The sequence below is a fragment of the Anser brachyrhynchus genome (genome assembly GCF_964034855.1).
Source record: "Anser brachyrhynchus genome assembly, chromosome: 21".
NCBI classification, from domain to species: domain Eukaryota; kingdom Metazoa; phylum Chordata; class Aves; order Anseriformes; family Anatidae; genus Anser; species Anser brachyrhynchus.
The window spans coordinates 3,655,195-3,682,803 of NC_137714.1; the positions used below are offsets into that span (position 1 = coordinate 3,655,195).

Sequence of the window (27,609 nt, forward strand, 5' to 3'; positions counted from 1 at the left end):
AGAATTTTGCCTTCCTGGCTTGCCTGGAAGAAGAGGATGATTTGGAAATGGCTGGGCGCTTTGCTGCTGTTCCCCGTGCAGATGGTTTATTTGGTGGTGAAAGCTGCCGTGTGCGCGGTGCTGCCGCCCAAGCTCCGGGACCTGTCCGGGGAGAGCGTGCTCATCACCGGCGGGGGCCGGGGCATCGGCCGCCACCTGGCCAGGGAGTTCGCGAGGCGAGGAGCCAGGAAGGTGAGCATCCACCCGGAGGGGATGGGGGAAGGAAGCGGCCACCTGCTGCTCTGCTGGGAAGCCTCCGGCCCGGGGGCTGCAGCCCGTGCCCCCACCTCGGGGTGGGCCTGCCGGGATCGCGTTCAAACGGACAGAGAGGGGAGAAGGGGGGCGCTGGGTGTAGCGCTGCCGAGCCGGTGCCGAGCCTCGCGTTTCGGAAGTTGCCCACTCCTCCTCCTCTGCATCCTGGCTCGCCGCACCTCGGCTAAGAAAACGTGAAGGTGAGAAGGGGGCCCCCGCGCGGGGTACCCCCCCCTGCAGCCTGCCGTCCCCCGGGCGCGTCGGCCGGAGGGGGGCACGGGGAGGGCCCTGCTGCCCGCCCCGGGGGGGTGCCCGCTTTGGGGAACGGGGGGAGGAGAGTTCAGCTTCACCCTAATGCTTTGCCACGTGCAAAGTGGTTTCTGAAGTCCCTTGTGTTTTGCTTTCTGCCAGCCCCGAGCTGTTCAAAGGTAAGGTGAACGCTGGCCCAGCAAGGAAGAAAAGCACAGCGTGAGCGTGAGCTGGGAGTTTGTTCGCACGTTTCCTTTGGGAAAGGAGAGGGGCTGGGAGAACGGTCTGCGCTGCAGCCTAGAAATGTCAGTGTAGCTGGTGTGCCCATTCTCTAGCTCAGGAACTGCCATTCACCTTGAAATGTTGTGCTTTCATAACTACAGGTGTCCCCCTATGCGTGAATCATTCGGGAATAATTAAAATAAAATAAAATAAAAAATGCCCTGAGGCAAGATTTGAGTTTTCAAGTTTCATCTTTACCCCCATTTAGGGGTAATGGAATGGAGGAATCGTGAAATTAGACAGCTGCATAAATACTACAGCACGTGAGAGAGGATGAATAGAAGCAAATACAGAATAAAGCAGAAGAAAAATGCAGAATGGGGAAATATTTAAAGAAAAATATGCATTTAGTTTAGGATACTGTTTTGTCATTTCCTTATACGTGCACTAAAGTTTTCTATATGTGGTTTCTATATGGAGCTGTTCTGGTGTACAACTTTGAGGCGTAAAATATGTCAGCATTGAACTTTGATGTTTGTATATGCTTGTGTTTAAACATCATGTTGAGATTTACAAATTCTTGGAGACAGAACAAACAAGTTGACTGACCTTTGGACCCCAGCAATTTGCTGAAAGTGTATTTACATTATCTGGTAGAATACCGTGCTTCATTATTTATTTATTTAGCCCGGTTGGTTGCTATGCTAAGCTGAGTATTAAAGTGCCACCATTTCACCAGCTAATTCAGGAGCTGCTTAGCTACAGTTCAGCTGCAAGCTGAACAATGGTAGTCAGCCCTAACTGACATGGGCCAAGAGGAGCTAGGGAGCTGAGGATGAGGATTTGTAAACTGATACAGACTGTAGTTCATTTGTATGTCTTATCTCTACAATCCTTACATATCTTAGAAGGAAAGAATAAACAAGAGAATAATTCTCAGGAAGCTTTGTACTTGTCTCATGTGGTGTTATGAAATGCTGTGTGGTTGCTAGTTACTGTTTACAACTTTGGTGTTTTTTTTGTCGTATGTTTTTTTCCATGCCTGTCATCAAGGTGTTTCACTTTTTGCTCTTACTGAACTTGAATTAGATTCTCCTTTCAGTCAAACCATGGCTATCCTGTGAGCCAAATGTGGTACTCAGCAAGTTATGATCCTCTCTGGTACTTTGGAAGTGACACATCTTTCTGGCAACGGTGAAGTAGGCTTATCTTTTTCTTCCTCAGCATCTTTAATGACAATTTTACTTCAGTGCGGTTGTTCCAATTCCCTTTGCTCTGAGGTTTCACTGCTTTCCTGCATTCTGTGCTCAACCCTGACTTTCTGTGTCTAGTGCAGTCTCCATGCAGAATGCAAGCCCTCTGTTTGGCATTACTCTTTGATTTTTTGCTTTGCCTTAGACAATCGAAAAGAACCGAGAAAGACTTGAAGTGGCTAGCAAGTCATCTTTCAGTAAGGCTTTTGAGAATTAATTATTCTATTTTTCTCTTGCCTTTGTATGCGGTTAGCTGTTTTATAATTACATGTAAATCTTGAATTATTGATCATAATTAATAATTTATAACAGATTCTGATTGTCAGGTGGTATATTCACAATATTCCATGTTTGGAAAAATGCTTCCACCAAGGCGCAAAATTCTGAGGCCATGCACAGTGTTACCTACAGGTGAATGAAAACAGTAACTTATATTCAGATTCTAATAGTGGGTGTGCAGTATATCTTGAAAAAGTTATCACAGCGCTTGCGCACACAGACATAGTGGCGGAGTTTTGGAGGTAGGCGGCGATATACAACCATATTTTTGAGATTAGAATCTTCTGAAAGATGGGTTAGTTGAGACTGTTAGCATATGAAATTTCCTCTGATAATTAGACTGGATTGGATTTCACCTTGCTCTAACTTTCTTTTCAGAAGCTTGTTTTGTTAATCACAAATTAGATGTATCTGAGCAGTTTTTACGTAAGATGACAAGTGTTGTATTTCACGAAGATTAAGAATTGTCACATCTGCAAGTTTTTAAGTGTAAAATTTGATCTTGCAGTTAAAGCTCTGAAGATGTCAAGAAATAAATCAGGAAAGGCTTTAGGCAAATGGAAATACAGTGTCTTCAGCTTGAGGGATGAGCATGGAGACTAAAATTCTTAAGCTGGCAGACAAGAAGTCTCTTGGGCATGATCATGTAAATCCACCCTGGTTCCCATTCTCCACCCCCATTCTTTAACTCCATTGCTCTGCCATTGTGTCTCAAGTAAGACCTGAAGAGATAAATGTCTAGGAGACATTTTCTTCTTAAGTGGTGTTTGTTTTCTCATTGCTGTTCATTGGCCTTTCCGATGAAATTGCCAAAAAAGGGACACAGCAGTGTTAGTTGTCTCTTCAGTTATAGAAGGATGTATCTTCTAGTTTCTTCAGTTAAGACTACCAGCAATTTTTAGGAAATGAGAGACTTTAATGATTAGGTCATTCCCGTTCAGGTCAGAGGATCCATACACCACTGCTCACTTTTGGGTAAGTTTTCAAAGGCTACTTGGCCATGGGAAGCACTGAGGATTTAAATGCATCCTGTAGCTATAAATGTATGTGACCAACAGATCCTCACATCTGCCTCAGTCTCACACACTGGAAATTTTGTTAAGGTGCTTAACTTTTGATACTCTATGGTTAGCTAGAATGGGAGAATATATCTGTGTTACTGAAAAGGGAGAAAGATTTTTTTTGAGTTCATGATTTAGTGCCTATGAAATAAAAATCCCCTTCCAAACCTTAATGGTATTTTGCAAAGAACATACTGTATAATTGAGTTAATATTGAGAAGACGGAGCCCTTTGAACAATGTTTCTTGCATGGAAGAACAGCCCTTTACAGATGTGAATAGTCAGAGGGACGTAGGGGCTGAATGGGTTCATTCACTGATGGTTAGAGTTGGAAAATGCTTCTGGTGTTCCTCTATGCCATTCGCTTCGCCTACAGCATTTTCTATTACAGTGCCCTTGCCAGAGATCTGTCAGCCCTGTTTTTGATGATCTCCAGTGATGAAGTTTTGATTTGTATGTCTTTTGTATGTCATTTGTATGTCTTGCTCTTTGTCAGTTCTTTTTTTAGGGCATTTCCTTGATGTCTAAATTTTTTCCTAGTAATTTTAACTTATTTTGTTCACAGATGGTTTAATTTGAGGTCTGACTGAACAGGAAAGAGATGCTTGGTTCATAGGCATTCTTTGTTATTAAGTGTTACCAAAACCTAATAAAATGTACTGAAAGAAGTTGTAATTGTAAGATAGAAACACATTCCCCGACTCTAATATATATTTTAGTGTTCAAGATTATCTGACTGTGACTTTGGAAGAATATCTTTGGCCTCTCCTGTGGGGGAAATGGCCAAATGCCATTGATTTTCATTAGTCTTTTTAGTTACACCTAATGCTCTGGGCTTAGCAATAAGCAATATGGATCTTCAGTAGCGTGTCTACAAGAGATCTTAGCAGTGCTCTTCTGTTGTTTCTTTGTGATCATTTTTGTGATCTCAGTTTCTTTCAAAGTATGTATATTTTGTCCTCTTAGTTTTGCTTTATTTTTTTCCTCCAGCTGTGATTTGTTTGCCTTTTTGATGAATCAAGGGTGTTTTGACAAGAGACATGTCTCCAAAATGCCAGGTGGGTTAGGGGCAGCCCTAGCCTTCTGTTAGGGTGATGCTGCTGCAGAGGAGAGTCTAACACTTCCTGTTAACCTTGCTGAGAGTTCTCCATATTCAACACTGTTCAATAAATGACCTGGTAATACATGGAAAGATCTCTCCTTTCCCTGTTTTGTTCTCTGGATGTTCACTTCCTGTATTGCAGAAGACTAGAAGGCTCAAAGGGTTTGCATGCTTGAGCAGTGGATGAGGTAAGCAGTCTGGAATATCAGGACAGGCAAGAGCCCTTACTAGATGGCAAGGAGCTAGTATCACCAACAAAAACAAGAAACGGAAACTTTGCTCTTGCATGGAATGTACTGCTTGATAGCCATGACCTCGCTCTGTCAGCACTGGAGTCTAGACAGTTATGTTTGCAAGTCTGCAAGGTACTTCTAACAGGATGACAATGTGGTGGGCAGCTGCAGAATGACACAAACCCAACAACATAGTGATTATTTTGGGATATATGTGTATGTGTGTATATATATATATATGGTTTATATCACTCCTGGTTTTGATCAGGCTACCCCTCCTGAAATCCCGGCTGTTCATTCTGTCATTACACAACATTTTTAAAGTCAGACCTTAGTATCTTCATTTAGGAAGACCCCTTGCGATTTGAATGGGTTAACCTCTTTCAGTGCAGTTGCAGTTGGGATGGGAATAAATCAAAGGAGGAAGGAGCTCTGAGGAAGGGATGAGAGCTGCACAAAGCTGGCACTGCTGCAGGGAAGACCGGAGCGGGTTTTCTTCTGTGTTCTACTAAATTCAACAGAACTGAAAACCTCATAGAAATTTCAGGTGCTTGAGAGCCATTTATAATTGGAGGGTTTTAGCTGAGTGAGCTTTTAGGCTATAAATTCTGACTAGGAGGAGAGTATTGCAGAAAGATGGCACAAAGTCTTAGAATTTAGCCTGGTATGCCCAGTAATGGAAAATCTGGCAAACTTTGAAATCCTTTTCTACAATGGTATGTGCCTCTCACATTGTCTGCTCAAGCCGTGTCTATAGTTCTATGAATATTTTACATTGGTCTTTATAAACCATGTTGACGTAGCATTGTCCTGCTGTGTATTAATTAGTATATACTTTTTTAATTTTGGTAACACATACCAATGCTATATTTTAGAAGATTAAGTGCATTGTAACTATAGCTGGAAATGAAAGTAATACTGATCTCCTGAAGTGAGGGCAAAATACTGAGACTGATGCTAAAAGTAAGTCATTCCAATCTGTGACCTTTTTTAAGGTGTAGGATAAAAGCTTTTAGGATTTCACATGGATTTTAGAGTTCTTAAGTTTAGATACTTCTTCAATTATTGGTTGTTCTCGGTTGTTCATCTCTGATTTCACTTTCAGAACCTGTCAAATGTTCTACTCATCTGTGTTTGAATGTTAGCTCTCACAGAAAGAAGAACGTGACATCAAATTCTTAATGCTTAGGGATATTTATCTGCCATGGAGTTCCACCTAGAAAGGCTGTAGTGCTCCAAACAAGAAAACTTTTCTTTTGTCATGTACAAAAGAGTATAATTTCTGATATGTGCAGGAGTAAATTCACTAAGCAAGTCCTCCTACTTGCTGTCTGTCATTTTTGAAATCCACTGTGGCTGAGCCAGTCCTCAAGATGACGCTTGCATTCTACCAGTAATCTCTGATGTGTATCTTGCAACCCACTCTCAGTTCAGAACATGAACAGACCTGATCTGGCCACCTCAGAGGAGATTAGTTCTGATATACGGAAAGGAGCTGATTTAAAATAACAAAATTGCACAGCTGAGAGGAACCGGTTTTCCATAGCCTATGATTAATCACCATGTATTTGTTTTTAACAGCTACCATGATCTAACATCATTGTAAAGGTGTCATGAATTCATTATCTTTTTTAAAGAAATAGACACAGTTCCTGATGTACCTTACCCAATGCAGTTGCAGCATGCAAATTTACTGCACAAAGAGATGTTTAGTTGGCCTGGTGTATAATAATTTGAAAAAAGGCTTACTGTAAAATTTACGTGTATATTTTTAGGTACCAGTGCTAAGACAATGTTGTCAACAGAGCAGCTGTCCACATACTGAATCGTTTTTATGCCCTGTGCAGATGCCAGAATGGCAGAAACTCCATGTATCTAATGAATTTTGTTGTAGGAGTTCTGGCAGCACAAATACGGAAATAGCAATCTGACATGCCTCAAAGTGCAAAAGATTGTGCATCAAAGGGATTTATTTTTCTATTTAGTAGCTATTTTAGTAGAAAGAGAATATTTACCTATAGTGCAAATCTGAGGTTCTAAGTAATTAATTTCTCCTGTTGTGTGTGAAGTTTGGAAAAAAAACATAGGAACCGAACAGTTTCAGGTAAATTTTTAATGGTTCCTTTAATCTTATTTAAATTTAAGAACTTAATCATGCAGTGACTTATTACAGCCTGTCATAACTTACAAGTAACCAGAAGTATGTGAAAAGAATTGGGGAGTGAACATTTTCCCATGTCATGCAAAATAATATATTAATTTGGAACTTTTGGTAAACTGTGAGAGCACAGATTTGATTGAGTTACTTTTATATTGTCTAGAACGGCTTTCTTTCTGTAAAGATTATGTACTGACAGCAATTTTATTTAACGGCTTCCTGTTGTCAGCTCACTTCCTTGTTGACTGAACTTAAGGATGGGCAGAAGAACTCTTGTTTCAAGTCCCAGGCTTAGATGGCATTAAGCCTGTTATGTGTACCGGTGCCAAGGCCAGCAGTTTGAATAACATGCTGAATAAGTGTCTCTGTTGGCAAGCACAGCCAGAATTTATCAGATATCAGATCTGTTGATGTCTTCGCAGACATCATTCATTCATCAGCAGCATTCTGACTGGAGCTGTTTTAGTTTATGATTTAGAACATACCTGTCTTTTGTTACTGAGCGTGCTGTAAGGAGAATAAATAATGCTAACAAGAGGAGGAACTGGCAGAGTAACAGCTTGTCATCTCACATCAGGATGCAGTGATGTCATGTGGAAATACTGTCCCAGCGAGACTGGGCTATGTTGTCATACCCTAATCCACCACTTTTTAAAGTGCTTAAGGATTGGGATCAAGATAGTTAAATGAAAATTCCCACAAAATAAAGGGACTGTGACAGTGCTGTAAGAAATTTACAATGTAAATATAAACCAAAAGGCAAACAGCTTCATACAAACACAGAAGTCTGTACTGAAGGTTTTTGTTTTGTTTTTTTTTTTAAGCAAGTGATTTCAGTACCACTCATTTAACCATTTTTAAGCTTTTGGAGAAGCATCACAGCAGCAAAGGTTTTAAGGTGGGATTAGCCTAGCAACAATGGAGTATTTGGGGGAATGTTTGCAGAGGTGAAGGCACTGAGTACACTTTCAAGACGTAGACAGTGCAGTAGAAAACAAATGATTTTTGAAAATGTACTGGTGGGAGGTCAAGGTGGCAGCAGGAGCTCTGAGGCTAAGTGGAAAGTGATTGCTAAAATGGGGATGGTGGCCTTCAAAGTGAACACAAAACCTTAAAATGGAAAGCTTGGAGAAGAGGCAGTGACATTTGAAATGAGAGTTGACGTGGTGAAAGCCATAAACCAGGTATACAATTTTAGTCTTACTTGGATTGAAGAAAAGAAAAATGCTGCATTTTGAATTTCAGGGCTGACAAGATGTTATTAGTCTGTGATTTTCATCTTACTTCTGAGGGGGTTCGTCCCTACTTTCTTTGTGTGGTTCCGTCACTTGTAAGTGTGCTGCTGTGTATTTCTGTTACATTTATGTCATCAGTCTGGCACACGCTAGGAAAAAGTTGACTCAGATTTGTAGAACTATTTCCATCTAAAGCACTAACATATATAGATAGTTTTTACTGCATTATAAAATGAGTTAAACATGCTGTTGAGCTAATGTCTAATTAGTCCGGTACAGCAATTTGCTTTAAGAAAATGACCTTAAGCCCTGCATACATTTTTAAGCATTATGACTGCAATGTCTAGAAGGAATCAAAGATCTCATGTTGTTTTCTTTTTTACCTTGTTATGGAAACCTGTCCTGATCGGGACATTTTGGATGACAATGTGTAGTGGCTAGTAAAATATGAATGAAGAAAGAAGTTGGAAAACTCTGACTATATTCTGAACGCCATTCCTCAAGCAGATCAGCAGCATTCAAAGAGAGCATGTACAATGCCAGTATGCCAAGAACCTGCTGATTTACAGCATACTCCTGAAGCCATGACCAGGAAGTTAGCCCCACAGTTACCCAAGAGGTATGAAAGTATTATGACAATTTTTCCAAGAACTAGGACGAACAGATGATGGTGATCTCCACAGAAGTAGCCAATTAATTCTTCAGGAGGTATCAGAGCAAGAAAAGAGACGACAATCCTCTTCATTTCCTTCCCATGAAACAGAGTGGATTCTGTATCTGTGCATCTGAGCAGTATGGAAATGTCATAGAATCACAGAATATCCGGAGCTGGAAGGGAGCCACAAGAATCATCCATTCCAACTGCTGGCTCCCCGCAGGGCCACCCAAAACCCACACCCTATCTCTGAGTGTTGTCCAAATGCTTCTTCAGCTCCAGTAGTCTCGGTGCTGTGACCGTGTCCCTGGGGAGCCTGTCCCAGTGCCCGACCACCTCTGGGTGCAGAACCTTTCCCTAACACCCAGCCTGACCCTCCCCTGTCCCAGCTCCATGCCATTCCCTCAGGTCCCGTTGCTGTCCCCAGAGAGCAGAGCTCAGATAATGATAATTGATTTTCAGTGTTTCTTTTAAAGTGAATTAATAAATATCAGCGAGTAGTTAACGTTCATTTTTCACTTTGATTTCTGGACTGAATTGAAGATACAGATCTAATACCATTGCTGTCTTAAGGTATTGTGTAGGGAGGGGAGACTGAAAAGGAAAACTCTTAAAGGCATCCTCAGAGCTGACCACACCATGAGAGCAAACTGTGGAAGCTTTAAACCTGTGTGCTTCTCAGGAATATAAAGCAGCAATTATTAGAGAGATCTTCTTAGCTGGGCCCAGACTCTCTTCTTCAAAGCATCATGTCAACGTGCTGAGCAGTTGAACAGGTCAGAGCCAGGCACTGCCAGATGCGTTGGCTGATCACACTGACGCCAGTCGGAAAGGGTCAAGTACATGTTGTTTGTCCTTTATCCCAGCAGGGATAAAATTGATTCTAATGAATAGACTTGAGAATAGATGAGTACCTTGGCAGACTTTGTAACTAATTTAAATTGTTCGTGCTATTAGTTTAGCCATAAACTATGCATAATTATGAAAGGATGCTGGGGACGGTCACTCTTATGTTGCCACCTTCGTAGCTACAATGTACAGTGCTACAGAGCTCACTTATTTTGATTAACGTGGAGATTTCTGTTGTCTAACACTGCCTGTGGAGATGTGTCAATGCTCAACTTAATGACAATAAAGTGGTGTTTGAAAGCAGAAATGCAGCTCTGCTGAAGTCATTTATGCCTTACCAATGTGACTGTGAGATAAATATGGCTCTCAGTGTGTAATCAGTGGCAGAAGTACTTATGAGTACACTTAACTTAAAATTATACATATTTGAGGTGTTATAAAAATAATGCCTGGATAGATTCTGGACTGTGATTATTCTGTAGTCTGGCATGTTTTTAGCCACAAGAAAGAGTCTACATAAAGGAGGGCTGGTGTTCGGTATGAGCTGGCTGATACATTTCATCCTGTATGTAACTGAAAATTTTAAATTTTTTTCACCTTTTAAAAGAGGTACAAATGGAGTTCAAGCCTGAGTTCTCATTCAGTTAGTTTTCCTTCTCTCAGCCAGCACAGACATCAGTTTGCCCTGGTTGTGTTGATAGGGAATATTTGTGTTTTTGAGAATTTCTCTTTCCCTCTAAGTTCTGCACTGAAGCTGCTAGCGAAGTTTCTTGGAGAGCCAGCTTGAATCAGAAAGTGAAAACTGCAGACACTGACCAAAATCTTATTTCAGTGTTTCTTGAAGCTTCACCTTACAGCAAAGGTCTTCTGTATTGCTAGGCCTAAGTTAAGAAATCATGAGGTACTAAGAAATCACAATGTACTGCTTGAAGAGGCATGAGGTTTTAAGTAATTGGAATTGTTTGTTCGTTCTGTTTGCCCTTTGAATCTCTGGGTACACCCAAGGTACATTTTCGAGATTTTCTTCATATCTTTGGAGTGGACAAGCTTGCACCACTTCAAATGAAAGCAGAAATTCTTAGATAATCATTTAATGCTTGGTACTGGACTCTAAGGAAAACTTCAAATGTTACAAGACTTAAAATAAATTCATGTGAGTGGAAAATGTTGTTGTAAAGACACTGCACAGTTCATCTGTCCTTGCCCTTAAAGAAGAAGGGATCAACAATAACAAAAGCGGACAATCGGATATTTTCTATGTGAAGATTAAATTAGTGTTTGTCCTAGATCTGTCATTTTAATCCCCTTGCTAGTAGTAAACAGAGCCACCTCATCTCTGTGATCAGCACATGCACTGGGAGAGACTTGGCTGTTGTCGTGCGGAGAGGGAACAGGAAATCCCGAGGTTGACTTTTAGCAGCTTGGATTTACATCGACTGCAAACTCAAATTCCCTGTGTCCTACCTCCTGAAACAAACTTACCAGTGAGGACACAACTCAGCTTACTGCCTTAAAGAGGTCATGCTTCCAAGTAGAATATTAAAGACATCCAGCTGGTACAAATACTTCTTTCCCAAAGCAGTAAGAGACCAGGGCTGGCTCTGACCACAGTGAGCTGTCAGAAGTGATGTAAGAACATTTCCAAGACTCTTGGGACACACGGGAGTCCTGTCTCCCTGGAGTGAGCTGTTTGAGTTGGGTTTTAAGATACGCTGATTGTGCAATGTTTTGGAGTGTTCTTGGTGTTGCTTGGTATTTGATTTTAAGCCAGGCACTTTAGAGATTGTCTGGATTGTATTTGTATTTGAATGTGAGCTTTATGGAAGCAAGAGGTTTGCCTCTTTGCAAGCAAAATGCTTGGCCATCGAAGGTGGGTATTTTTTCTTGGGGGGGGGGGGGGGATGAAGTTTGGTTGTTTGTTTTTTGGTTGTTTGTTTGTTTTTTCCTTCAGGGTTTCCTTTCCCTAGTTGACGTGTAACCATTGCAGATTGCTCTGTTGACACTTCCTGTGCTATACGGGCATGCGTGTGTGCACGCGTGTGTATGTGTGTGTGGGTAAGTCTGCGCGCAGTGATCTGGCACCTTGCGTCTCTTTGCAGCCCGAGTTCAGCAGTGGGTCAGCCAGCTCCTCCTGACATCATTGCACTTGTTTACCACTCACACAGAGGAAGTGCTGTGCTGATGGGTTTGGCCACTGACATTATCTTATTTTAGGCCAGTGTTTTTGCAGAATCAGAAACTTAGAAAAGCATTTTGCTTCTGTAAAGCAATTTTAGTTCCTCTTCCTGTCTGAGTTAAGAGGGGGAAACGAAAAATAGGAAATTCTTAGCCACTGAAATTATGTGACAAGAACAGTACATCATATTGTCATTAAAATTCAGTGCAACTAAATAATCAGATTGCTCATTATAGAATGAAAAAAATCCATTTCAAAGGGAGTCAGTACAATTAGGATGAATTATTCTGCAATACCTGAAGTGAGAATGGCTTCTTTAGTCACTAAAATCCATAAAAACAGTTAAAATCCTTCTGTTTGGTTTTGATGCACAGATTTAGGCCAAGTCTGGTTATTTGTTTCAGGTTTTAGACTTCTAAGTGCAATCTCAGCAGTGACATAACTTCCAGATCTCTCACTGATGTGCCTGGAGGGTGCTGTCAGTCACCACTCCCGCAGATCAGTCCTTTGCGGTCAGTTCATCCAATTATTGTAGTCTTTTTGTGTGCCTCTAAATATTTTGCAGTGCAAGTAAGGATCATCCTATGGGGCACATGCGTCTGCCCCAAATCGGGCTGGTTTTTAGGGCTAAGTTTCCGACTCTTCATAGAAATAGTTTGCAGATCCCCTGTGCTCTGCAGGCTGTTGGGTAGAAAACCCTTAGGAGCATAGAGCTCTGCTTGTGATTGAGTTGGAACACGTTAAGGAGTTATCACACCTCCCTATTACATTATTGCCCCCTTAGTCACCGACCAGGTTAATTCGTGTAGTGTATTTTACTGGAAAGTAAAGCTTATCTCATGTTCTTTGGTAGTTTAATTCATTTTATGTTCACGTTCAAGTGAATTAACGTAGCCTAAAAAACATGCATGTGACAGGCAATCACATCGGAAGGACGGAAACTTCGAGGGAGCAGTAACTTGTTAATATGCTAGAGCTTGATTTGGGATTGCCTGACCAGCCCCTTTAATTTAAATCCTTATCATTGTAGAGAAGTCTGATTAGAGTTGCTTTGATCAGTTCTGGGTAGAAGTAAGTATCGTGAATTTTGTTTCTATATTTAGATCCCATTTTATTTAGCTAGAGCTGTGCTGGTTTTCGTATTTTTGATAAGCAGGGTAACTGCTCCTTCATCTTTGCTGTGGATTGAGGGAATTGGTATCGCCAGTGAAAGGTCCCTTGAGGCACTGTGCACCCCTCTGGGGGATGCGTGCCCTGGGAGCTTATAACCTGCTGGTTCCCATCTTCCTGGGCTTAATAGGCGGAGAGAGTTAAACGTATCCTGATAACAGTCAACAGATACAACAGATGAATAGATTTTAGAAATTCTGCCCTGTTGCATAGCAACAGCCACCATTAAAAAATAACATTTTGGAACATACAGAAAAAGATGGGAAAACAGTTAAGCATTTAAATATTGAGCTTTCTCCTAAGCAGTAGCCCATATTTCTTTGAATAATAAATACTTATACTCCTTTTGACAGCTTTTGTATGGTTTTGAAATGGTAGCTACTCTGATTTTTTGGAGACAAAGAAAGGAGGCTTATAGGGGAGCTTGTCTGGAGCTGTTCCTAGCATCCTGATTATAAATGGGTTTAATGTAGGTATTTTAACTCCCAGTACTTCTCCTGTAGCCTTATGGGAGAAATTATTTTTTCAGTCAAGCTGCATCATGTTATGCATGTGGATGACCTGGAGCACATTTCAGGACTTTCTGGAGGATAGTTTATAATGACGGTATTAGAAATGTTATTCATCCATAGGTTTCTGTGTCTGTTTTCATGGCAAGCATTCCTTAAGTTTAATAACTTCAAAAACTTCCCCTAGTCTTTCTTTTCAGTGATATTCATACAAGAACTGGGATTTTCTGTCCAGCTGTGTCTTCTTCTGGCTTTTAAACATTCCTTGCGGCTTTCCTTGTCCATCAGAGCTTCCAATCCGTTTACCATTTTGTCCACTTTATTTTGGGATTCTGCTAATGTGACAGCACAGCACAATACAAAGTCCCTTTGCCTGTAAGAGGACGGTAATGACACATCACAGAACTACTTAACAATGTAGAGTAAACGTCCCTCCAGTTCATCCAGCAGCGTTCAGATTACTGCCAAGGTTCAGAGCCAGCCCCACGTTAGAAGGCTGATGAAGTTGCCTTTTGAGTGTAGCATCTGACTGATAAATTGTATTTTTTAATAGAGATCGTAATGGAATTTTATATATCCCCCAAATAAGTAAAGAGCTGATGAAATACTCATAATGATTTAGTTTAAAAGCAAAACTGAAGATGCTCTGAATTAAAGCTAACTTTTTTTACTCTTTGAGGTGGTGTTCAAGTGTAACTGCTCCTTTTGTAAGCTACACAGGGGACTGCCCTTGGGAGACTCTGGGTGCAGTTTCAAAGGTGGTGGTGATGCAGCGGCCAACTTTCTCCGCTAGAAGCTGAAACGCTTCAAGATTTGGCACTCCATTATAGAATAGAAGTCATTTCCCAAACGTAAAGGCATACTCTTTAAAAAATGATCCTGTTGGCCCCCAGTTTGTAGCTCTGTAATTCTTGTTTTCCATAAATTTGTGTTGGGTCTTATTTTTTCCAATGCGCCAGTTAAGAGGTAGCAGACCTTTTGGTCGGTTGTTGATTGAACCGGGCAATTTGAGGAATTACTTTCACCCAATCAAGGTGGTGGAAATAATACTGAATTGGATCCAAGTTCTTAACTGCACATCCCTTACTTCTAACATTTCCCTGTCCTCTAAAGTTCTGGTTGTTTTTGACTTCACAAAAACACTCTTACCCTTCAGTGCCAACACAGCTTTGTAAATGGTTAACTATATTACGTGCACATTAAACCTGCCACATGCGAAGAATTCTTTACCCTGAGAGTTATATGCAAGAAATAAAAATAATAATGCAGAATTTTGGACAGAAAACATGGAAACAGGAGACCGTGGCATTTTTGTCAAGCAGAGCTAGTGATTTCTTTTTTTCCTTTGAAGTGTCATTTATTGACTTCCTGTCGCTTCATCCTGTCTGCTGTCCTTGCGGTACAAAAGGGCTTTCTGCACCTGCATGTTTACCCTTCCCACAATTTCCTGAGATCTCTGTGGACATTTCTATATGAATCTGGATTATAGGGATGGCATGCCAGGCGGCTGGAGGCGGCAGCACGCTTGGTATTTTTACAGGACAGAATCTTATGTTCTGTTGGTAGCTATCTGTAAAGCCCTAGCTCAAATGCATAACTTTCAAAACCGTGTTCCTCTCTGCAGCCCCCAGATGTGGCACTTCTTTCTGCTTTGCAGCCAGAGGATTTTATTGCTGGATATTTCTTTGTGTGCTCTGGTTCCCTGGAGCAGAGGCCGGTTCTAACACATGGTGTGGCAGACATTCACCATTAAAAATCTGTCGTTTTTCCCCCCCAAATGCCTCCATGAACCTTTGCGGTGTGACAGCTTGTGGCCACTTGGTGCTTTTGTTGGAACGTGCACTCCGTTTGACCCTGTCCCAGCGTTAATAGGATTGTAAAGGCTGACTCCTGCGTGACCTCTTCTTGCAAACAACCCTAACCCTTCCCCTTCCTCAACTGCTCTGTACTGCAGAGCTGAGAAGTGTTGCTCCCAAGGCAGTCTGGAGACGCAGTTCATGTTGCAGACGAAAGCAATTGGAAAAACCACTGGAAAAAAGTCAGCATGGGGCCACCTGTCCTTAAATAGTCCTGAGTGTGAGAACAGTAGGCATTTGTTCACTCCTTTAGAAGGAGCTGGTCTTAAATGCCTGTTTGCAGACAATTATGAAAAGTTCTCTTTCCAAGGAAGGCCTCTGTTGAATAGGAGACAGGTATTTACATACTTTTCTGTGACTTTTTAGGTGCTGCTTTGCTTCCTGCAGAGGAAGAAAAAGGGGCGACTGGGGTACAGTTGAAATTGACATTGCTTTAGGGGAATTATGTTAATCCCATTGAGTGCTAAGTCAAAATACAAAGTAATAAAAGTTCTGACTCTAGACTAAAGGAACCGGAATTCACATTTTTAGTCTCCTGAAGTCTCTGTGGACCTGAATTTTATCCTCATTACTGTATGTTACTCCTGGCCTTAACTCAAAGCAGCTTATAATAAAGACTGTGTGTTGTGTTTACCACGGTGGCAGGGTTAAATTCAAATTAAATTACTATAGTCTGATGTTTTTATAACTTGTAAATACCAATCCAGAAATACTTGTGTGTAAACTAGTTAAACGGGCTTACTCTTTTGATACCGCCGTGCTTACCTGCAATCTTTCTTATACCAGTCCCTTGCAGCTTTGATATTCACTTTCCACTGTGGGAATTGAGAAAATTTTGCCACTGGCCTGCTTTGTTTGCTTATTTTTATACAAGTGTCACTAAGGAGCTGGGTTAAGTATTTTGACCTACTTCAGGCATCAAAAGGTTCTTTTTTTCCTTTCTAAAGCAAAGATTGGCTTTTCCCACTGAACAGCCACACCTTTCACTCTTTCAGTAATCTGTCTTTAGCATGCCTCTCCCATGAAGGACTCCTGAAATAACTTGTCTGAGTTTGCCCTGGGGGCAAGAGAGGGGAAGGGGTGGAGGAGAAAACCCTTATGCCATTGACAAGCAGAACACAGGAGCACTTTTGAGGCTGTGGGATTTAGGCTCCTGTGCTCATGATATGCAAAATTCTGCCAGGATTATGGAATACACCGGAATGCATGTCTTCGGAGGACCAACTCTGAGTTAGTACTAACAGGCTTTGCAAATACACAGGGATAAGACTGACATAGTTCGGTGGATTATCTACACTTTGTACTTCCTAAAAGTACGCAGAAACTGTCAGTATTGGATGCAGAAAGGCATTCGTTTGAACAAAGGTCTGTGCAATTACAGATACCAAGTCAACAGAGCAACTTCTGTTTCCCTGGACTAGGAAGGAGGTTGAAAGGGAATGAAGTGTGTTGACCTACCCAGTACTTCCTATCTCTGCTGATCTGTGGCAAGGAGCAGTGGTTGATTAGTGCAGGCAGCAGTAACGAGATCAGGCGGGAAGGGCACTTCTGTCTCTCTGCAACACTTTCATCTTTCAGTGCCTGCAAGCTGATACAGACAATTGCTTCATGATTCATGAAATGCAGAAGCTTTTGGACTGGGGGTTATGTCTCCTAATCACTGTGCATGTTGCTGTGTTTGAAAAGACCTGCGGTGAACAATTCTGTTCTAAAATACAGTCCAGATAATCCCGAGTGTCAAGAAGTGGCACATGGTCAGTCTCAGAACAGCTTTTGTTATGGGACACCTTCCAGTACTGGTCTAGTTCACTGGAGGTGCAAAGTCTAGCCCAGCAGGTCTGCTGAAGACACCGTGCCAAATTAACTGAAGATGTTAGAGGGCAACATTCCTCTGCTGTTGTTCTTGACTTAGGCTAGCAGTAAGATTGGACCAAACAAGTTAAATAACCTTGTAAATGAGATAAAATTAACCCTTACCTCATCTCATGCACTAATAAAATACCTGAGACTCTGGGAGCACAGATCACACAAGCATATTACGGTTGATAACAGCTTCAGTTGAGACCTATGTACATAAATTAGTGGCCTTATCTGATTCTGTGGCGGTCAAAAGCATAACTCCTGCTGACTTTCTTTATGGTGAAAGGTAAGGATTGAAACCAGTAGCGAGGTTTGGGGGTTTGGGCATGTAGCCAGCGCTGGCCTCTGTTAGAAAGTCTTGCCTTAGTCCAGCAGCAGCTGATACCTTCCTTTTGGCTCCCCTCTGACCTCGGGGCATGTCTCATTAGCAGATTAAGCCCAGAGTTAAACGAGTCCTCTGGGAGTGGAGGGTGCAGCGTCTACTGAGCCTGCCACTCTGGCTGAAATGATTTTCCTAAGGCCAGATAAGGACTCCTCTGGCTTGCCAGAGGGGAGAAGATAAAGAGATAAGTTTTGTTTTGCAAAATCTGCTCCTGAATAAATCCTGCGAAAATCCGCAGTAAACCGCGATGTCACAGCCGCTAGCTACTCTCGGGGTAAATAAGAGGAAGGCGTGTTAAGTTCCTCTGGCACCATAAATCTCTTACTTTGTATTGCCAGTGATGGGAAGACTCCTGCCCTGCTCTGGCCGCCTCTTGCTGGCAGCCTGGCACGGGGGCGATGGCTTTCACACTCCACCTGCCGCCCCGACTGCCAGCTGGGATCAGCCGGGGGTAAGAGCAGGGCAGGAGGCTCGCAGCAGGCCTGCCGCAGCAGGGATTAGCCGCCTCGCTGGGCCGCTGCCCTCCCCAATTTTCTGGTCAGTAACTTTTTGAAAGGAGAGTGTGTCTGGGGCGGCAGGGAGGGGCAGGCAGGAGAGGGTGACGAGATGAAGGGGGAGAAGAAATGGTGGCTGGATGCTTTCCAGGGCAGAAAGCTATCTGTCCAAGAACTTCTCCGAGGCACAGATTAAATATTCCTCTATCCACCATTAAATTACCGTAAATGGGTGACTGTGCAATGTCCTGACAGGCTGTGTGTAATAAGCAGTGCTGTGTCTCTTCTCCTTTCTACCTCTGCATTTTTCTCTCTCCCAGACAGGAACTTCTGTGTCTGTAAGACTCATTCTGTCCAGGACTAAGCCTCCAGTCAGGATACAGTTACTGCCAACTTGGAATTAAAAAGGAATGGGGGCACAGAGCAGACTCTTAGACCCATGCCCATGTTTTTAAACTGCTTCCTAATAAAATGGACCTTTTCCTGAACTGCAGTTTAGACTCCTTACAAATGCAGAACCCTCAAATCCTAAGTAGAGCAGAATAAAGGTAAACTAAAGCTTTCTTGATGTTGGCTGAGCAAAGGATGCAGGGAGTGTAAAGGGAAGCAATGTGCCAACAGCGCAGAGCTGGAGCTCACAGGCAAGAGCAAAACAGTCCCAGCCCCACAACCATTCATCTGTTCAACAGCAAGCAAAACTTTTTGTTCAGGAGCATTGAAAACATGAGTGATCCAACTCGTAAGCTGTTTGGTTGAGTGGCATAGTGAGAAGAGCTAATAATATAACAAATAACACAACTTTACGAGTGCCAAACAGCAAATTGTCAAATTACAGACCCTGCAGAAGGAGGTGAATTCAGGAGACCAAAGGGCTTAGTTCTAAGTTTGTAGAAAATCTCCTCAGGAGGCAACAGGACCTAAAAGAGGGCTAAGGAACAGTGGTAAAACTGTGGCAAGCAAGAAAACAAGACAGAAATATTGCCTGCATAGAAACCCAAGCCAAAGCTCTCTGTAAAGGTGGAGTTGGGGAGCAAAAGAAACCCCAACTGTGAGGCTAATGCAGCCACTGAAAGTCTTGTCTCTCTGTAAGGCCTGAAATCCTAGGAGACCAGAGTGAAGCCTGTGCCAGTTTAATTTGTAAGAATTAGATGTAAGGAAGGAATTGAACATCTCATATGATTTTGTAGGAGCATTCAAGCTTGAATTTGGACCGAAAGCATGTTGTATTGAGTTTGGAGTTTTATACGCCTGTAAAAAGTAGCAGAAATGACGGCAGGAAACCTCACTTCCCACTGTGTCGTTAGGGAACTTTCACCTCTCCCGAAAGAATGGTCTTTTATTTACTGTTTGTCTCTTACGCAGGCTGAAGCCTTCACCTGAGTGTGAACAGTATCAAGGACATGAAAACTTCCCATGGAAAAAAATCAGTACTGAAGTTAATGCTGTCAGCAGGATAACCAGCAAATTGTCTTCCCCAGATGGCCCAAATTTTAATGGGGTCACCTTGCAAGAGTTGCCTGTAGGATATTAGAGGTCCCCAAGTAACTGTTGGGGCATAAAAAATGTTATGTCCAAGAGTTGCATCACAGACAGATGTTCCTTTGACATGTCATCCTTTGGTTAACTGTTCTTCCATGTATGTTTCCTGACGTTCAATGCATCAGTGGCAGCTCTGGGGAATAGGGGCTGTGTGGATGTTTGAAACAGATGAAAGTGAAGAGCGAAGGACCTACTTTTTGTTTTGCAGTAGCAGAGGGAAAGCCTGGAGTGCTGGGTATGTGAGGTCCATTTCTTGCCTTATTTACTCCCCTTGTCTGATACCTTGTTACTCCCCTCTCTTCTTCCTGCTCTACCTTCCATCACTCTTCAGCTTGGCAGATTTTGCTGCACTTAACTGATCCAATCCTGCTGAGAGGCTGAAGTCCACACTGATACAAACGCTGCACATCAAACTCGATGCTTATGTTGACAGCTTGTAGTGTTTCTCCTCCCCTTTCCACAGAGATGTAGGTTGTGAAAGAGAGCAAGTGACTGTGTGCAGTTACAGTTACAGTTGAACAGTATTTTGTAAATATTTCCTGAAAGCTTGTGAAATTTCTCACACTTTCTTGATTTCCCTTGAAGTCTGCAGAGTAGGCATACAAAATATCACCCAGTCTAGCTCTGAGCACAGGAGCATGTAAATGGTCTTCAGTTTTACAAGCTTTGTGTAGATGCCAAAGCCCGATGGCCAGTGGTGTTATGTTGAGGCTTTCGAAGACAGGCCAGTACTCAAGCCAAATTTTTAGCTATATGCTTTCTTACAGCTTTTTAGTCTGGACACAGCTTTCCCCTTGAAAATGAGATCATCTGAGTTAAGGTTTCCCATGAAATGGCTCTGACATAATTATACTCTCTCTGACATTTCTGGTGAAGCAACTCACTAGTTCTTTGGTGTGTTTAGAGATGCACCAATGATTTATAAATGGGGTTTGTTGTAAATTTAACTCACTTAGGAAATGGAATGAGGCTTTAGCTTTGCTAAAGGTTTTTGGGTTTCAGCCTTGCTTAGTCGTACTGGAAGAGCTCTTTGACCCTGCCAGAGATTAGTTTTAGTACCAGTTATGAGATAGGCTTAACTAGTCCTTAAAAATAAGCATGTTAAAGCTTTCTACAAGGCATTCATTGTGGGAAGAGAACACCGCAGGTCCTAATTTTTTATGCTTATTCTGCTGATATTAAGTTAATTGTAGGGATTTGGTTATAAGCAGTGATGTAATTTAGACTTTTTTTCCACTGTTCTTTCAACTTTTGGAAAACTTAAAGATTATTAAATTTTTAAGTTTTAAGTGTACTTCTTTTTAACCATAAAAATCAATATAACAGTCAGATTCATACTCAGTACCCAGTGATATAGGAAACGACTGTAGGCCTGGATCACAGGTGATAAGGCCACTGCCTGGAAATAACACCATTCCGAGAGCAACAAAACTCTTTCCATTTTCAAGGTCCGTTTTCCCAGTTCCCTGATTAGAGTAAACTTACATTTGATTATGTGAATGTCCTCATTTATAGTACCAAATAGTATTTTTGCATTATGAATGCAATCTACTGTGAAAAAAATTGCATTGTCCTAAATTGCAGTTGTGAGCAGTAGCCATCTTTTGTTCTTTCTCTTTTGGATCCTGCTGTTTGAATCACAGAGCATTCAGATTATTCTGGTAACAGACTTCATTCGGTAGTTTATTTTTTGCAGAATGACAAGTGACCAACCATTCATAACGTGATGAGTACTGAGAAGGCTGTAGTTTGAAGAGCAAAAAGGATAGATTGATTCATATATAGGTGTCTTATGGAATAGAGACGGAATTATATTCTTTTTCAGCTTTAAAAGAAATAGAAAACGTTACATGCACTAGGAAAAAATAACTTGGTTAAATCTGTTTAGCTGTAGGTTAATAGTTTAAAGATAGTGGGGGAAACACCATTTTATACTTGAGACTATCTTGTTGTCTCACTTGGAAAAATCATACTGGGTAAAACCCTACAGTGACAGTTAATGAACATGGTAACATTTCAGGTTGTTTCTATTTCTGACTTCTGTGGTAGTGCAGAAACACAGATAGGGTTGCATTCGTTATGTCTTCCTTATACACCAAATCCATGCTATACAATTTGAATGTCTTGTTTCCTTGGATATCCAGTATTGTTCTTTGTACAGGAACTATTGTATCAGTTTTACAGTGTTTGGGAGTAGCAAATGAAATCTTACGTGCATTAGTTGCAAAATAAATGAATGCTTGAAATCTCTAATTTAAATATTTGGATTAGCATGAACCTCTTGTTTAAAATGCAGCTAGGACACCAGCCTGCAAACAGTCAGCATTGCAAATTGTTACCTGTCATATGCTGAAAAAAAAAATGTTTTACTGCAGAGCAGATGCTATCTCCATGTGTAGAACCAGAAATAGGTAACATACCAGATATACAGGAAGGTCAGTTATTTTAGCATTAAAAGTTATCTTTCTGTGTGTGAGTGTGTCTAGCAAAAACAGGGATAGATACGAAATTTCATGACAGAGAAAATTTGCCAAGTGTTTTGTATATTTGTTGTGTTAGGCTAAAGATCTGATTTTTTGTTGTAGCTATTGTGTTGCTTGTAAACAACCTGTAAACAGAGTATCAACAGTGGGATCCATCTACCACCACCATACTGAAGTCCTACCTCCATGTAATACAAAGTCATTGTTAGTCTTAAATGAAACAATGCAACAGGGACTGGCAGTGAAAACACATCAAAGATGTTCATCTAACTGTTGAAGTTAGAAGCATGTTTTAATTATTTCAAATTTGAAGCAGTTTGTCTCTAACAAAAGTTTCTTGCTGCAGATCATCCTGTGGGGTCGAACTGAGAAATGCCTGAAGGAGACCACAGAGGAAATCAGGATGATGGGGACAGAATGCCATTATTTCATTTGTGATGTAGGAAACCGAGAGGAGGTCTATCGGCAAGCCAAAGCTGTGCGGGAGAAGGTTAGTGTGTGTGGAAACTGTGTGTGCAGGCAGAAATTAGTAATTCTTTGATGAGGAAAAACGCTGTCTTTGGAAAAAAGGTAGCCCTCCAGATTATATTGTACAAAGCCCAACTACCTGTTTTAAGTGATTCAGAAGATTTACACGGCATGCAGGCAAAAACACCAAAAGCTATGAAAATAAGGGAGTATTCAGATATAATAGTAACTGCTGATCTGTGAGGAGAGGTATTAGTTATAACAAGTCGTGTGCTTTTTTGCAGGTGGGCGATATCACTATCCTAGTGAACAATGCTGCTGTGGTCCATGGTAAAAGCCTGATGGACAGCGATGACGATGCACTGCTCAAATCACAACATATAAACACCCTAGGACAGTTCTGGGTAAGATAAGCTCTCGTATCTCATGTATTCAGACTTGGGAATGAGAGTGACAGATAACAGCCAGTAAACACGTGGCTGCTACAAGGTCTTTCTAAATGATGCTTGGTAAAATCAGTCTGACATGGAAGCAGGAAACACAGTATGAGGGGCAAAGGCCAGAGGAAAGAAGTCTAAAAAAGATTTAGTTTGACAGGTTCTCTCAAATGGATTTCAGCTACGTCTAAAATATCACGTTAAAAGCTTCCAATAGCTTAGCATTCAAAGCCCTTGTATCCCTGTTCTGTCATTTCCAGCAAAATATCTGATGTCTTTTGAGAAATCCTGAGGTCATAGATGAGAGTTGTCTATACAGCGATGTCTATGGAGCATGAGAGGAGCGTGAGACTGCCTTGCTTTGGGAAGGAAACTCATTCCATTCAGAATTAGATAATAGTAATAAACAAAATAGCTTCTTGTGATTTCATCACTTCACTGAAGACTTTATCCTCTACAACATGTTTTTAAAATACAAAGCATTCTGTTTGTGGCCTTTATCCGTGGGCACTGCTTACATCTGCTCTAGAAAAGATTCCGGTTTTTTTCTACGCAAACTTTGCCTGTTTAAAAGCTTTCAGAGAATGCAAGGCAACAAGGCCCTCTCCCACTCCTTTCCTAACTTAACACAGTGCAGTTTAACTTGTCTCTTTGTCACCTTTTTTTTTCAGTAACTAAGTAACTATTGTTTTTGTTGTATCTCTGCTGAGCAAACCTTTTTTTTTTTTTTTTTTTTCCCCTGTGTTGTTCTTCAGACCACCAAAGCATTCCTGCCAAGGATGCTGGAGTTGCAGAATGGACACATTGTTTGCTTGAACTCTGTCCTAGCCTTGTCAGCCATCCCTGGTGCCATTGACTATTGCACCTCCAAAGCCTCGTCCTTTGCCTTTATGGAGAGCCTGACCTTGGGGCTGCTCGACTGTCCTGGAGTGAATGCCACAACAGTCCTGCCCTTCCACACAAGCACAGAGATGTTTCAGGGCATGAGAATCAGGTCAGTCCAGGGGAACTAGAATAAAGCATCTCATTTTAAATGAATCATCAGAATACACTCCTAATTAATGCTTCATTTAGTTAAGAGAATTTGATGTCTCATTTGGCTGCCTGGGAACAGAGGGTCACTCTAGGCCACCTGGGACTCATCAGACTGGTTCCCTCAGTTCGCTGGCATATTCGTACAGCCTGCCTGTACTGTGTGAGACATTTGCTTCTACCGAGAAATCTGAAAGCTATTTTTCTCTGGGTGTATTTGGGCCATTTGCAGCCACTAGAGAGGGACGGTAGGCAATCTGAAAATTGAGGTCATTCAAAAAGGAGCAGTCTACAAATTACTTGAGAATTAACAGTACAAATTCCTTCTTTATCCACTGAAATACTCAATTCTTTCCCACTAAAGGGAATGAGATCCATTTACTGAAGTAAGGCTGTCACTACCTCCTTTTTACCTCTATCTAAGAGACCAAGCTAAATTAAAAAAAAAAAAAAAAAAAAAGGCAGACCAAATTAATCTTTTACAATTGGCAAAATAACCTGTTAGTTTGAGCTCTCTTAGTCAAGGAAATATGCAGTGTCAAGCCACTGTAGGAGCCAGGAAAAGCCTTGTGTTTGGTACTAAAAGCAAGGAGGGAAAATACTCATCTTTCACCTGTCAAGAATTTGAACCAAGCTAAGTGCGGCGGAGAGGAAGAACACCAGCACTGAAGAGACAGCATTTGGCATTGGTTTGCAGACAATTTAAGAAAGTCCCTGAGTCAAGGTCCTGAATACTCTCTGCCACTTCATCCTAAAGGCACCAACATACACATTGCTTAACTATTTAGCTAACTTAGTAGTAGTACAGGTTGGAACAGGACTTCATTCACTTCTCTGCTACCTACAGCCTGCTTTGGGGGATGTCTGAATGCCAGTAGCCAGTGAAAACTCAGTGAATAACAGGACTTGGACAGTGATGTCTTAAAGAAGGAGTTTGGTTAACAAATAATTATTTTATTTTTTACTTTATTTATTCAGGTTCCCTAATCTTTTTCCTCCTCTCAAGCCAGAGACTGTGGCTAGGAGGACAGTAGAAGCCGTGCAGATGAATCAAGCCTTCCTGCTCCTTCCATGGACGATGCATGTTCTTGTCATCCTAAAAAGGTAAGTATTTCTCTTGCCTAGCAATAACCTTGCTAGTTAGGCAAGATTGGCGTACAATCCTTGCTGTCCACCAAGGCAAACCTCAGTTTGACTGTTACCTGATGATCAGGATCAGACCAATTCATCCATTCCCAGTAGAGTCATAGAAGCAAAAGAGGGAAAACTTTTTGAGGTTCTTATGGCAGATTTTCTTCCTGTACCTGTTTCATAAAGTACCCCCTTTATGAAATGAGTTTCACTCCCAAAATTCTGTTTCCTGAGGTCGGAACTGATATCTGAGAAATTTCTTAACAACTAACATATGCATTGAGTTGATTTTGATTTAGTAAGCCACTCTTTGGACTCTGTGCTTTGTATTGTAAAGGATTTCTGTACAATGAAGTATGTATATCACAACTGTATTTAGAGAACGTTCTTAAAGCCGTGAAACTGTCAAAAATATTTTTCTATACGATTAGGAAAGGAATTTTAAAGTGCCTAAGGAAAGAAAGTCATAACTTCATATCCCGATACAACTGAATACAAAAGACATTTAAAAACATGCTTCCATGCAAGTTTGCACCAAAGTCTTTGCAAAACCTGTTTTGGTCAGGAACTGAAACAAGACATTGAGATTTCTGTCAAAAATAATTACAATACTGCATGTTGAACAAGAAAGACATATATACATATTTACATCTCCTCTTTTTGGAATAGACTAAAAGGTTTGTCTGGTCCGCTTATTTTCTTTCTGTTTCTCCTGCAGCATTCTCCCTCAGGCAGCACTTGAAGAAATCCACAAGTTTTCTGGAAGCTACACCTGCATGAACACTTTTAAAGGCCGAACATAGACTTGGTGGTGGAAGGACTATTCGTCAGAGAAACCAACACAAGCATGGAAATCCTGACAAGACTGTGAATCAGCAGTTTTGGCTTTTAGCCTGTTCATGTGACTTGCACTGCTTTGAGGCAACACATTTCTTGCAGGTCATATCCATAGTAACATGACCTTTGCACAGGATTGAATGACTAGACTATGGACCCTTGGAAAGAAAAAAACAAAAGCGTGAAATGTTTATATGATGTTTAATTCTTTAGAGTTCAATTGTTAAATCTACTCATAGGTTTAAGATGTAATTTTTGTTTTTAAAGTGTCTGTAAGCTGTCTCAGCTGAGAGGCAGCACATCACACCCCAGACTTTATACATTCTCTTCAGAGGAACTGCAATTGCAAATTGATTATGATTTCATTTCAGCTTTTTGAATGGGAAACTTAAAAAATAGTTTGAAGAACTACAAGTTATGGACATTTAATGGAAGCTTCCTTCCCTTCCTTCACTTGACGTTGATGAAGCTGCTCCCAGCTCATGTCAAGGCAGGAGCAAGCTGTGGAGCAAACTGCTGTTTTCTTTGTTAAAGGCCACCCAGATCTCCTCTCAGAAGGACTGTTCTGTGTCCAGGAAACCTGTCTTACTGCACCTGTGAGGGCTGGAGGGGGATGCTCAGTCAGGAGAGCATACAGTGTGAATAGTGGAAGATTCCATCAGTGAGCTCATATATGAAATTTAATTGTCTTTCTGAATATTTTTGTTCATTTATGATGAAAATATATATATATTTTAGCATTAATCCCAGATTGCCACGCATGTAGGCAGCATCAGATTGGGGATGAACTAAATCTAGAACTACAGCTAGAGCCTGCTTGTACAAACACACATTCACTGACAATCCATAGAGAGTAAAATCCATTGTATCAATCTGCACAATGAAATAAGTGGAATAATTCTCTGAAAATAGAAGAGAGAGTACTGTAGTGCTCATGAAATGTGAAGTTTGGAAGCACAGTTAGCAAAGATCTGATTAAATGCACGTTGAATTCAACTGGGAATATACCCATTGTTTTTAGGGACATTGAATCGGGCACTGATCAGTCAAAAGTGATAATCAGCCAAAAGTGATAACTATTGCTTGGACTGAAATGCCAGAAGCAGCTAGACGTTATTTATTTTTGTAATGATATACTCTCTGTGACAGCCCAGTAAGAGCAACACTGCATTCCTGTGCCAGATGCAGCGTGCAACACTAGGCACAGTAATGTAGTCGAAACAAATCGGAACACCACTAAGAGGCATTAATGTAATTGCAACACAGGAATGTAGCAAGCGGGACTGGAGAACACCTGAATGAAGTGCCTGAAGGAAGGCCCCATGGTTAAAGTACAGGAGTAAAGTTAGCACTCCTGGCTTGAATTTTGCCCTTATTTCAGATGTCCTGTGTGACCCCGGGCAAGATGATAATCTCAAACTGCACCTTGACCTGCAAAACAGATATTTCTAGTGTTCCCCTACCTCAAAAGCTATGTCTTACTACATTAATGTTTGTCAAATGCTCAACAAATTCAAATGGAACACACTATAGAAAGGTTTTATGCAAAAATTTAAAAAAGGAAAAAAAAAAAAGGAAAAAAAATACCTCAAAGGTTGCAATCTATAATTTCTTACAGAGATCTGAGTTCCAGCAGAAAAGCTGTGAG

At 41.2% G+C, this 27,609-nt stretch overlaps 1 protein-coding gene across 4 annotated transcripts; it reads left to right on the plus strand.

Moving 5' to 3' along the window:
• On the plus strand, positions 1–26,705 carry DHRS3 (dehydrogenase/reductase 3). Of its 4 annotated transcripts, XM_080564123.1 has the most exons (7): positions 112–231; positions 19,397–19,808; positions 22,403–22,546; positions 22,809–22,928; positions 23,717–23,955; positions 24,972–25,097; positions 25,843–26,705. In XM_080564123.1, the coding sequence occupies exons 3-7, from the start codon at positions 22,460–22,462 to the stop codon at positions 25,925–25,927; spliced, it is 657 nt and encodes a 218-aa protein (XP_080420249.1). In that variant the 5' UTR covers positions 112–231; positions 19,397–19,808; positions 22,403–22,459; the 3' UTR covers positions 25,928–26,705. The 4 variants fall into 4 exon arrangements, with proteins under 4 accessions (XP_080420247.1, XP_080420249.1, XP_080420248.1 ...); XM_080564121.1 differs by lacking the exon at positions 19,397–19,808 and having other exon boundaries at positions 1–231; XM_080564122.1 differs by lacking the exons at positions 112–231; positions 19,397–19,808 and adding an exon at positions 248–491.
• Positions 26,706–27,609: the final 904 nt, after the last annotated feature.

Excerpts from the sequence above, each read along its gene's own strand:
- DHRS3 (XM_080564121.1), top strand. The coding sequence starts at position 37 with ATGATTTGGAAATGGCTGGGCGCTTTGCTGCTGTTCCCCGTGCAGATG. Across the intron at positions 232-22,402 it reads CGAGGCGAGGAGCCAGGAAG|ATCATCCTGTGGGGTCGAAC; the intron begins GTGAGCATCCAC and ends TTCTTGCTGCAG. Across the intron at positions 23,956-24,971 it reads TTTCAGGGCATGAGAATCAG|GTTCCCTAATCTTTTTCCTC; the intron begins GTCAGTCCAGGG and ends TTATTTATTCAG.